At 40.2% G+C, this 11,643-nt stretch overlaps 1 protein-coding gene across 1 annotated transcript; it reads right to left on the reverse strand.

Moving 5' to 3' along the window:
* Positions 1–5,882: 5,882 nt before the first annotated feature.
* On the reverse strand, positions 5,883–10,019 carry LOC139373663 (class E basic helix-loop-helix protein 41-like). The gene is made up of 5 exons (XM_071114480.1): positions 9,516–10,019; positions 9,320–9,383; positions 9,054–9,161; positions 8,833–8,944; positions 5,883–8,618 (listed from the first exon to the last, which is right to left on the reverse strand). Exons 1-5 carry the CDS (start codon positions 9,575–9,577, stop codon positions 7,663–7,665), a joined length of 1,302 nt encoding a protein of 433 aa, XP_070970581.1. The 5' UTR covers positions 9,578–10,019; the 3' UTR covers positions 5,883–7,662.
* Positions 10,020–11,643: the final 1,624 nt, after the last annotated feature.

An 11,643-nucleotide genomic window follows, 5' to 3' on the forward strand; every position in this document is an offset into this window, starting at 1 on the left:
TTTGGAGAGACCTGAAAATAGCTGTGCAGCGACGCTCCCCATCCAACCTGAAAGAGCTTGAAAGGATCTGCAGAGAGGAATTGGAGAAACTCCCCAAATACAGGTGTGCCAAGCTTGTAGTGTCATATCCAAGAAGACACGAGCCTGTAATTGCTGCCAAAGGTGCTTCAACAAAGTATTGAGTTAAGGGTCTGACTGAATACAGTAAATGTAATATTTAAGTTTAAAAAAAATATATATATATAAATAAGCAAATTTTCTAAAAACTTGTTTTTGCTTTGTCATTATGAGGTATTGTGTGTAGATTGATATTTTTTTAAATTTAAGAATAAGGCTGTAATGTAACAATGTGGAAAAAATCAAGGGGTCTGAATAATTTCCGAATGCACTGTATGTGACAACTGATCTATTCACTTATTGAAATGGTAGAATACTGTAGTTAGTATAAAGCTTGATCGCTATTCACATTTATTTCCATTACTGAGGAAGAAGCAGAACTTTGGCAACTGTGTATGTACTTTACGCAATATTGTTAATGCAACAGTATTGAATGAACCTCCAGTGTTAGTTTTCTCTTTAACTTGCTCTGACAATATGACTATGTTACTATGCCAAAATGTTTAAGCATATTCATCTGTAAAGAAATGTGACCAAAGATTAGAGGTCTTATTGCATCTGTTTGGTTTTCCAAATAGCCATATCTGAATACTTATTTAAAGCTAAGTGACAGTAAATCGACTTTTGTAAGATCCTAAGAGGGAGTGGTTTGCCTCAATTGAAGGATATGCAACACTGATATAAAAGGTCAAACTGATCTTAGATCAGCACTCCTACACTGAGACACGTTTATGAATACAGGCCCTGGGACCAGGCTAGAGTAGTAGTGCTGCTCTAAGATCAGTTTGACCTTTTATATCATAATGAATACGATTATATGGCCAGAGAGGACCTGGTCCTAGATCATGACCCCTAATCTGAGAAGATTTGTGGATAATGGCCCAGACCAGTTTTTCCTGTCTTGCCAATTCCTTGACCAGAGGAGTTGCCAAAACAGCACAACCTGATCTGGAACCAGGCTAATCCAATACACCACTAATACACCACTGACTAAGGGCTTGATTCAATCTGTAGCACTGAAGACCTGCACTATGGAGCGATTGAAATTGAAAGGCAATGTTCCCGTGTTTGTGGAGACTGCATTTACATTAAACGCTGCATATGTCATCTCAACCTTTCAATCGCGCTATAAGGCGGACCTTCAGCGCTACTGATATAATCAAGCCCTAAAATCTGATAAAACAACACTCCATTTTAGTTTCTGCATTAAAGAAGAAATGGACCAATTATTGTTGTACACAATATCATAATTGCCTTCAATGTACGGAATGGCCTGTCTCATTGGTTTTGATAAACAAATGGTTCACTGCTACTCATCTTTTAATAAGTTCTTAACAAGTGCCTTATGCTTATTTCTACATATATACAAATAATGTAAAGCTTTACCAGGAATTATTCCAACGATGACCCTGCTCTGTTCTAGCCTGATCCCAGATGTGTTTGTGCGGTCTTGCTAACTCCTATAATCATTGTTCCGCCAGTGACCACCATGAGTTGGCAAGACAGCACATACAGATCTGGGACCAGGCTAGCTGTGTTCATTGTGTGAGTAAGATGTTTATGGAAGAAACAGGTGGTTCGACTTTCATTTCGGATAGATTTAGTTACAGCCTATATACTTACCATGGTTTTAGCATTCATTTTCCACCTAAGGTAAAGTAGGTGGCTGTATCGCTGTATAAAAAAACACTTGTACGTTTTCATAGGTTGCTTTGGTCAGTGTTTACAATTTGATGTCTTGTGCATTCCCATGTTAAGAAATGAACTGTACATAGCTACATGTTTTATTTTCCTGCATTAATTCACAGAAAATTGTTGAGAGATGTATGGATACAATTGGCTGCTGATGTGACATGGATTGCATGATTATAATAAAACGATATGACACATTTTTTGTCATCTTATATGAAGTCATACATGAGTCTTATATCCTATTAAATTATAATAGGAAGGGGGACAGGCCATGGGAAGAGTACACCGGAGAAATGTGCCCTCATCACACTACCATGCTGGCTCAGATATTTCCCTTTCACATGGTCCTTTCCATCACGGTGCAAGCAACTATGGTGGATGTGTAAACAGGCCAGCTCAGAACAACTTGGTTTGGTTTGGTTGGACTCGCCTCAGTTTGGCTCAGTAGCGTGAAAAGCCCTATGAAAGAAATGGGAGTTATCTGGTTTATGAAGAATGTACTTGATGATGGAGATGGCAACCGTGTTGTCAGTATCACCACTAGATGGTGCTATCCGTCCAATAATCACAGACTAAGAACTGGATGGCTCTTGTGGTTCTAGGTGAGTGACTGGAAAGAATTGCATTATAATAACCTAATGGATTGTGTTTAAACTATTAGCCGCCATAAAAATACTCCAGGCAACTTGAATGTTCAATCAGACTGATTTATAATTTCAAACTCATATCTGGTTTATGAATAATTTTACACTGAGTTGTAATTATAAAAGTCAGTGAGGTTGACTTGATTAGATTAAATTGATACATTCTACAGTTGTTTACCCTCCTAATCTGTTAGTGTATTAGATACTTCCAATAGTATCCTGTATTCTGGTGTGTAAAACAGAAGCCTTAGTCTTCTACATCTGCATTGCTTGCTGTTTGGGGTTTTAGGCTGCTGATGTAAAAACAAAAAAGGCTTTATAAATACATTAGGTTGATTGATAGTCAAACAGAAATTGTTGGGCTTCACCAGTGAGGGGGGGGGGATGTTGCTGTTCGGAATATTTTAACTACAAGACTACTTTTACATGACTATACTTTACGGATACCGGGAACTCCCCTGAGGCTGTGTCTGTGCTTAGCTGAACTTGACTAAAACAGAAGTAAGACTAGAAATCAGCTTATTACTCTCTGATTCAAATAGCTGACAACTTTGTTATCAACTAGTCTCACAAGTCAGCCAATTAAAACATATATATTAAACTAACTAACTAAACTAACTAACTATCCAAACGGAAGCAGAAATGGCATGTTAAAGACTAGATCAAACATAGGTATCAACCACCTGTATTTGGTCGATATCAAAATGTGCAATAGTGCAATTGGTGCCATTTGCATTGATGCCTGTGTTCAGAAATAACAAACTAATAAGATATGAAGGCATATATGAAACTAATTGTGATAACATAGACTTAAGGGGCTAGGGCTGGTCTTTGTCACTAGGCCTACTAAAAGGTGTTATTAGGAACATAAGCCTTTTGTCCTATCCACTGGAGTTGATCTTGCCGAAGCAGCACACAAATAGTGAAAAAACGACAGAGTGGGTGCAACTGTAAGCATACTTCATCATTCTCTTATCACATGACACCAGCTAAGACGGAGATTACTGTAGGGGAGAGTGGGGTAAGTTGAGCCAAAGGGGTAAATTGAGCCACCCTTGTTTCTAGGAAACCATACAAAAAATATATTATTTGTCCAAATATTTAGGAAAATAGTTTCATGAATTCTTAGGTTTAAAAAATAATATTTTCACCAAGTCAAATTAATTTATTGTGTTAGAGGTATCATGATGCTTGTATGATGCTTGTTAAAATATACTAAAAAGTATTAAAAGACAAAAAAAGTGATTTTGTTGAATTGTGTTTGGGAAATAAAGATAGACATGATAAACAAAGGTAGTGGTAAAATTGAATTCAGTAGAGAAATGTGTAGGTGGCTTAACTTACCCTGTCCTGCGGCTCAACCTACCCTATACCTTGTGTAAGTTGTGCCAAAAGACCACCTTTTCAAAATAATGTTGATATGAATTCTGACTATTTCCAGGGATACACAACTACCTGAAATGTATCTAGATATTTTTGTGAGAAAAAATACTACAGTTGAAGTCAGAGGTTTACATAAACCTAGGTTGGAGTCATTAAAACTAGTTTTTCAACCACTCCACAAATTTCTTGTTAACAAACTATAGTTGTTAGGACAAGTCGGTTAGGACATCTACTTTGTGCATGACACAAGTCATTATTCCAGCAATTGTTTACAGACAGATTATTTCACTTACGATTCACTCTTTTTTACAATTCCAATGGGTCAGAAGTTTACATACACTAAGTTGACTGTGCCTTTAAACAGCTTGGAAAATTCCAGAAAATTATGTCTTGGCTTTAGAAGCTTCTGATAGGCTGATTGACATCATTTGAGCCAATTGGAGGTGTACCTGTGGATGTATTTCAAGGCCTACCTTCAAACTTAGTGCCTCTTTGCTTGACATCATGGGAAAATCAAAAGAAATCAGACAAGACATCAGAAAAAGATTAACGTACTTTGGTGCGAAAAGTGCAAATCAATCCCAGAACAACAGCAAAGGACCTTGTGAAGATGCTGGAGGAAACAGGTACAAAAGCATCTATATCCACAATAAAAACGAGTCCTATATCGACATAACCTGAAAGGCCGCTCAGCAAGTAAGAAGCCACTGCTCCAAAACCGCCATAAAAAAATCCAGACTATGGTTTGCAACTGCACATGGGAACAAAAATCGTACTTTTTGGAGAAATGTCCTCTGGTCTGATGAAACAAAAATAGAACTGTTTGGCCATAATGACCATCGTTATGTTTGGAGTAAAAAGGGGGAGGCTTGCAAGCCGAAGAACACACCCCACATCCCAACCGTGAAGCACAGGGTTGGCAGCATCATGTTGTGGGGGTGCTTTGCTTCAGGGGGGACTGGTGCACTACACAAAATAGATGGCATCACAAGGCAGGAAAATTATTTGGATATATTGAAACAACATCTCAAGACTTCAGTCAGGAAGTTAAAGCTTGGTCACAAATGGGTCTTCCAACTGGACAATGGCCCCAAGCATACTTCCAAAGTTGTGGTAAAATGGCTTAAGGACAACAAAGTCAAGGTATTGGAGTGGCCATCACAAAGCCCTGACCTCAAAACTGAAAAGGCGTGTGTGAGCAAGGAGGCCTACAAACCTGACTCAGTTGCAACAGCCCTGTCAGGAGGAATGGGCCAAAATTCACCCAACTTATTGTTACCAAATACTAATTGAGTGTATGTAAATTTCTGACCCACTGGGAATGTGATGAAAGAATTACAAGCTGAAATAAATCTTTCTCTCTACTATTATTCTGACATTTCACATTCTTAAAATAAAGTGGTGATCTAACTGACCTAAGACAGGGCATTTTTACTAGGATTAAATGTCAGGAATTGTGAAAAACTGAGTTTAAATGTATTTGGCTAAGGTATAAACTTCCAACTTCAACTGCATATTTTCCTTGACAGAGTGATGCTGAATGTAAAAAAATGGCTAAACTTACCCCTTTCTCCCCTACATTCCACAGTAGCAGTACTATCAGCCTGAGGACTTACAGTATCCAGGTGTACAGTATCACTTCCTATTCACACCACTTGTTTTTGGAGACCTAATTAACTTAACGGTAGGTGATTTTTATCACCCAGAGCCGATAAGTCCAATAATGGACATGGTCAACTAAATGGGTAGGGAGACCTCATCAGTACCTTAAAGGGATAGTTCATTCCTTTGAAGTTGAAGCTAATATTTTGTACTGTAACGTGTTTGAACTACAGAGACAATCATTGTAATATTTGTGATCATCTTTAGCACAGGTGTCAAAGTCATTCCACGGAGGGCTGAGAGTCATTCCAGTAGGCCCTCCATGGAATGAGTTTGACACCTCTGATCTATAGCATGCCTCCTATTAAATCATTTAATATAGCTATGTCTAAGAAGGAAACAATCAAGTTGTTGGCAAAAAAACTAAACAATGAGGCATCCGAATAGTTTTTGGTCTGATATTTATTTTACAACTTGTCAGCAATAATTTACAACAGCATATGTGTAAAGCATTGACGAAATGTGCAACGGTTTCTCAGTTAAATATTTGTTGTTGTTGTTGGTTCTACCTTTCTTCTACAACATTGACATCGGACATATATTTCGTAGTATATTCACAAAACTATTTACACACACATGCCCCCTTTAATGACAGTTGAAAACATAATCGATTTGAGGCAAGAGCTGCTAAACAGAAGCAAAAAATAAACAAAATTGGATATGCAAATCAAATCTAGTCACTCACACAAGAAACTCAAACATGATAAACACCACAATTGCAGGAAAAAGGATTGTACATTTTAAAAGGATATTTATCAGAACTTTTGGTCACCGGACCAAAGTTACCTCCAACTACATACACCTAATCTGAATGGAAGTTTGTGTATGTATTAGAATGTGATACTAGAGCTCCTTCTTCATTCGGAGTTGGAGAATAAGTTGTTTCATGTAGCTTTATAAATACATTAAGACGTATATCCCAAAATGAATTATGATTAGTGGTTTACGTTTATTCAAAAACACTAAAAAGCCTCATGATCTGTAGTAGCCTAGTATCTTGTTCTTCAAACACATACACAGTCTATACAGTCTGGAGTTAAGTTTCTGCCCTCTAGTTTAGTGATTTTCTTCAAGAACAATGTATTTAAAAAATACATACAGTGATGCACTACAATAGTTGGAAAGTGAGTGTTGGGAAGGAACAGGGAGGTTTTTCAAAGGCAGAAACAAGTGCACTTTATCTCTGAAACTTCCAGAGCTAAGAAAAACAAAGGTAGTTACATTCAATATCAAAGTTCATGCCTAGTATAATTTTGCTGGAGGTTTAGCTGACTGGTCACGGGGTGTCTCATTATGTGTGCAGAGATGCCAACCAAACAGGGATATAATTGTCAATTGTCATAAAACAGCATCTTCCAATGACGTGCTTCCTTTCAATATTATGCATTAAATATCAGCAGTCAGCAAAATGTATCGGAGGGGGTTACTGCAAATTCCAAAAGACTAAATAAACTAATCTAAATGTGTTGGCATGGAGAGGGAGTTACATAATATGAAGTAAATCATTTGTCCATGATCCAAGGTGGACATCTCGGTTTGAAGTACCTAAGTAACTTTCTCAAGCACTTTATAAGAGGCCAATTTAGTGCATAAACAAGGAAATGGATCAAATCACACCTATCACAATTAGTCATACTGTACAGTCAGAGTCAGAAATGTTGACCTGCAATGTTGACCTTGGCGTAGGTCAGTTGCAACATCCTACATCCAAAGTCACCAGCTGATTGGGGATCAGAGGGCAATATTACTTATAAGCAGATTGTTTGTCTTGATGTTTTGGCACTGATATTCGCTGTGTTAATGGAAAAACTCCAGCTCAATACAACCTATAATTTTAGTAATAACAGACGTGTACATGTTGTTAGTGTCAATCATGGTCGATTAACATTCAGATTATTCTTGCATTAAGTGCAAAAGGCACACACTGTCACAACTTCCCCCTGCTTGGCCAAGATACAGGAGAATTTTAACTGTGAAATTTGTCTCGAAACTCCTATATCAATACAAATCTATCGAAAATACGAAAATAAGGTCAAAACAGACAGCTGTCGGAGAATCGTAAACAACATAAATTGATGTGCATTCTGCATTTTAAGCCTAACACATAACACAAATTAGCCAGTTTTTACAAGAAAGAAAACAAAATCTCAAAATGTAATCTTAATTATGTACTGTCGATTTCATTGTCTGGGGACTCATCCCCTAATTCCTTATCATCATAATCATCATCTTCATCATTCTCAAGATTGTCCTCCCTCTCATCAGGTGAGCCCGGCTCCGCCACGTTTGACATGTCACTGTCGTCGGAGGGAGAGTCTTTGGAATCGGAACCGAATCCAGAGATCTTCTCTGTCGACATGCGGGAAAAAACACCGGCTGTTGCGGCCGCAGCTGCCGACGCATGTGAGTTGAGGCTGGGGTATAACCAGTGAAACTGAGATGAGATCGTGGCCGCTGCCGCAGCTGGGTACACAAACTTCTCTAGGTTACTTTTATCAAATAGAGGCATGTAGGACGCTGCCGCCGAGGGATTTATGAAGTAAAAGGGCATGCAAAAGGGAGTCTGTTGTCCCACGCCAGTTATTCCCATCAACGAATTCATAAAGACCAGATCAGGTCTGGTGGTCATGTCTGCGCTTGTCGTGCAGTTTCCAGCCCAGTTCATCTTTGTTTTTTTGGCAGCGCGGTCATCCTCGAACTCCTGCTTTATCTTTACTGCCTTGGGCCCCTGCAGTTTGCTCCGGTCACATCCTTTCTTCCCATCATTCTTTTCCGCCTCACCCCCATATCCACTGTCTGTGTCTGTGTCATTCTCGTTAAGCTCTCCATGGCTTCTCTGTATGACTGATACGCGGTCATGTCCGGCTTGGCTGTCTGGTTTTTGGCCATCGCGGTCGAGCGCGTCTCTGGCAGGTAGCTGGGGATGGAGCAGTGGCGTACCAGGCTGAAACTGCGCCGAGACTTTGTGCAAGTGGCTGATTAGTTGCGCGCACCGCTGCTCACATGCATTCCAGTTCTCCAACTTGTTTAGGTACTGCAGGACCTCTTTGGCACACGCTTGGAACCCCGAGTGGAACGCATCCAAATCAGCGCGAATGGGCACTTTCATCGATAGATCCCCTGGAAAACATGCATTTAAAAGTTAGAAAAGACAACTTCATTGACTGAATTAAATTGTACCTAATTGTGAGAATGCAACCATATCAAATTTGATGGCTACAATAACTTTTGCGTATAGCCTATCCAAAACCAAAGAAGCCAAAATAGAGAATTCATAAACTCTAGCCTATCATGAAACTGAATAGTCATTGGAGGTTATGCAACAACAACTTACCATTCTGAAAAGCCAGAATCTCCTGGTGCTGCTGCTCAGTGACTGCAGTCAAAGCGTTTAAATGCTTCAAAGTTAACTCAAGAACAACTGCTTTCTCCAAATGCCCGAGCGTCTGAGTGGAAAACACGAGATCAGATAACTCAACAATCATTCATCAAAACAATAATAAATAAATAAATTACATTTCATATGCAAATCACTTCTTAATCGTAAAAGCTTACTGTCAGTTTGAGATGTTCGGGTAACAAATCCTTTAACTGTCCGATACACTCATTGATTCTGTCTCTCCTCTTCTTCTCTATCAATCGGTGTGGTAACTTGTACGCGTCCTGGGAATGAAAAGATAAATTTGATTATGACCACAGAAACAAATGATAGCATTAGATCAAATCTACAACAAGTACAACACAGTCAAGACACATCCTACAAGGACGTTTTACCTATCAGACATTTATTGATCTACAAACAGGATAAAACGCGCGCATACCTTGCCATCTTCGCGCTTCAGCCCTCTTTTCGATTTACACATGTAGAGTGAGGAGTATTCCACCCTGACAAAATGAAAAGGGCAGGTTAGTTACATAGTTAAACGTACAAATGGTGTACATCTAATAGTTAATGGGCATAGCCCCATACCATGGGCATAGCCCCATACCATTCTAAAAATGAAATAATTAGATTACCCTAAGAAATCAGCATGATCCATAAATTGCCTGTCCTGCAGACGCGATATTTTTTCATCCATAACTTGTCTCTTGTTGGTATTCCTCTTTGTCTTTACAATGTGTCTTATTCCAAAACCAGCAGGCAGAGAAGCTTTTGGGAAGATGTTGCACGGCGAGTGTTCTGAATAGTGCTGCACTTTAGAATGATGTCTAGTTTCCTGAACTGCCACTTTGCGAGTCGTTTGTACCAGAGCGCACAGCGCACGCGCGACTCCGGTCGGAACAGCTCCAACTCACGTGTAAACTGCACCAGCACGAAGTCCGGTAATTAAGACCTTTGCTATTCCTGGTAGTAGACCTACGCGACAGCCCGTTTCTATGGCAATGCAAACTTGGACCGTATCTAATTCTCGTTATTATATTGGATTTAACATTTATATTGTGAAGAAACTGAAATAAGAGTTGATTATTTTATGCGCCGGTGAATATGCTCATTCCCACTGACCACATAAAGGTGAATGTGAAGCAAATGCGGCATGCACATAAGCACACGGGAAAGTAGGCGTTGAGCGTATGTATGCGTGCGTGGAAGGAGCGGGTGTGTAAGGAGAGGGTGCGCAAGGAGCGCGCGCGCACACACACACACACACACACACACAAACATCCTGCGGGCGAGGTACTCATCCCTTCTCGTTCTCGCACCAGTAGTCACTCAACCTCCAGCTGCCCTGAGGTGCGTTTTCAGTAACAATGGCTCTGGCTGTGTGCTCAAACACGTGCGCCGCAGTTCCTTATACCAGCCCCCTGTCAAGTTGACAACAATATAAATAGAATCATGAACATGGCCCATTTGAGAAGAGAAACAATTACTATGAACAAAAATATTAATGCAACATGTAAAGTGTTGGTCCCATGTTTCATGAGCCGAAATAAAATCTCATAATACAATAAAATGCCACAGATGTCTCAAGTTTGAGGAAGTGTGCAATTGGCATGCTGACTGCAGGAATGTCCACCAGAGCTGTTGCCAGAAAGTGTAATGTTAATTTCTCTACCATAAGCCACCTCTAACGTTGTTTTAGAGAATTTGGCTTTATGTCGAACCGGCCTCATACCCGCAGACCACATATATGGCGTTGTGTGGGCAAGCAGTTGCTGATGTGAACGTTGTGAACAGAGTGCCCCATAGTGGTTGTGGGGTTATGTTATGCGTAGACATAAGCTACGGACAACGAAGACAAATACATTTTATCAATGGCAATTTGAATGCACAGGATACAGTGAAGAGATCCTGAGACCCATTGTCGTACCATTCATCCGCCGTCATCACCTCATGTTTCAGCATGATAATGCACGGCCCCATGTTGCAAGGATCTGAACACAATTCTTCCATGGCCTGCACTCACCATGCATGTCACCCACTGAGCATGTTTGGGATGGCCAGGATTGACGTGTATGACAACGTGTTCCAGTTCCTGGCAATATCCAGCAACTTTGCACAGCCATTGAAGAGGAGTGGAACAACATTCCACAGGCCTGATCAGCTCTATGCGAAGGACATGTGTCGTGCTGCATGAGGCAAATGTTGGTCACACCAGATACTAACTGGTTTTCTGATCCACACCCCTACTTTTATATTAAGGTACACTACATAACTTAAAGTATGTGGACACCTGCTCGTCATACATCTCATTTCAAAATCATGGGTATTAATATGGAGATGGTCCCCCCTTGCTGCTATAACAGCCTCCACTCTTCTGGGAAAGCTGTCCTCTAGATGTTGGAACATTGTTGCAGGGACTTGCTTCCATTCAGCCATAAGAGAATGAGTGAGGTCAAACACTGATGTTAGGCGATTAGGCCTGGCTCGCAGTCGGCGCTTCAATTCATCCCAAAGGTGGTCGATGGGGTTGAGGTCAGGGCACTGTGCAGGCCAGTCAAGTTATTCCACACCACTCTCAACAAAAACATTTCTGTATGGACTGATTTGTGCACGGGGGCATTGTCATGCTGAAACAGGAAAGGGCCTTCCACAAACTGTTGCCACAAAGTTGGAAGCACAGAATTGTCGAAAATGTCATTGTATGCTATAGCGTAAAGATTTCCCTTCACTGGAACTAAGGGACCTAGCCCGAACCATGAAAAA

Source organism: Oncorhynchus clarkii, chromosome 2 (genome assembly GCF_045791955.1).
Source record: "Oncorhynchus clarkii lewisi isolate Uvic-CL-2024 chromosome 2, UVic_Ocla_1.0, whole genome shotgun sequence".
Classification (NCBI taxonomy): domain Eukaryota; kingdom Metazoa; phylum Chordata; class Actinopteri; order Salmoniformes; family Salmonidae; genus Oncorhynchus; species Oncorhynchus clarkii.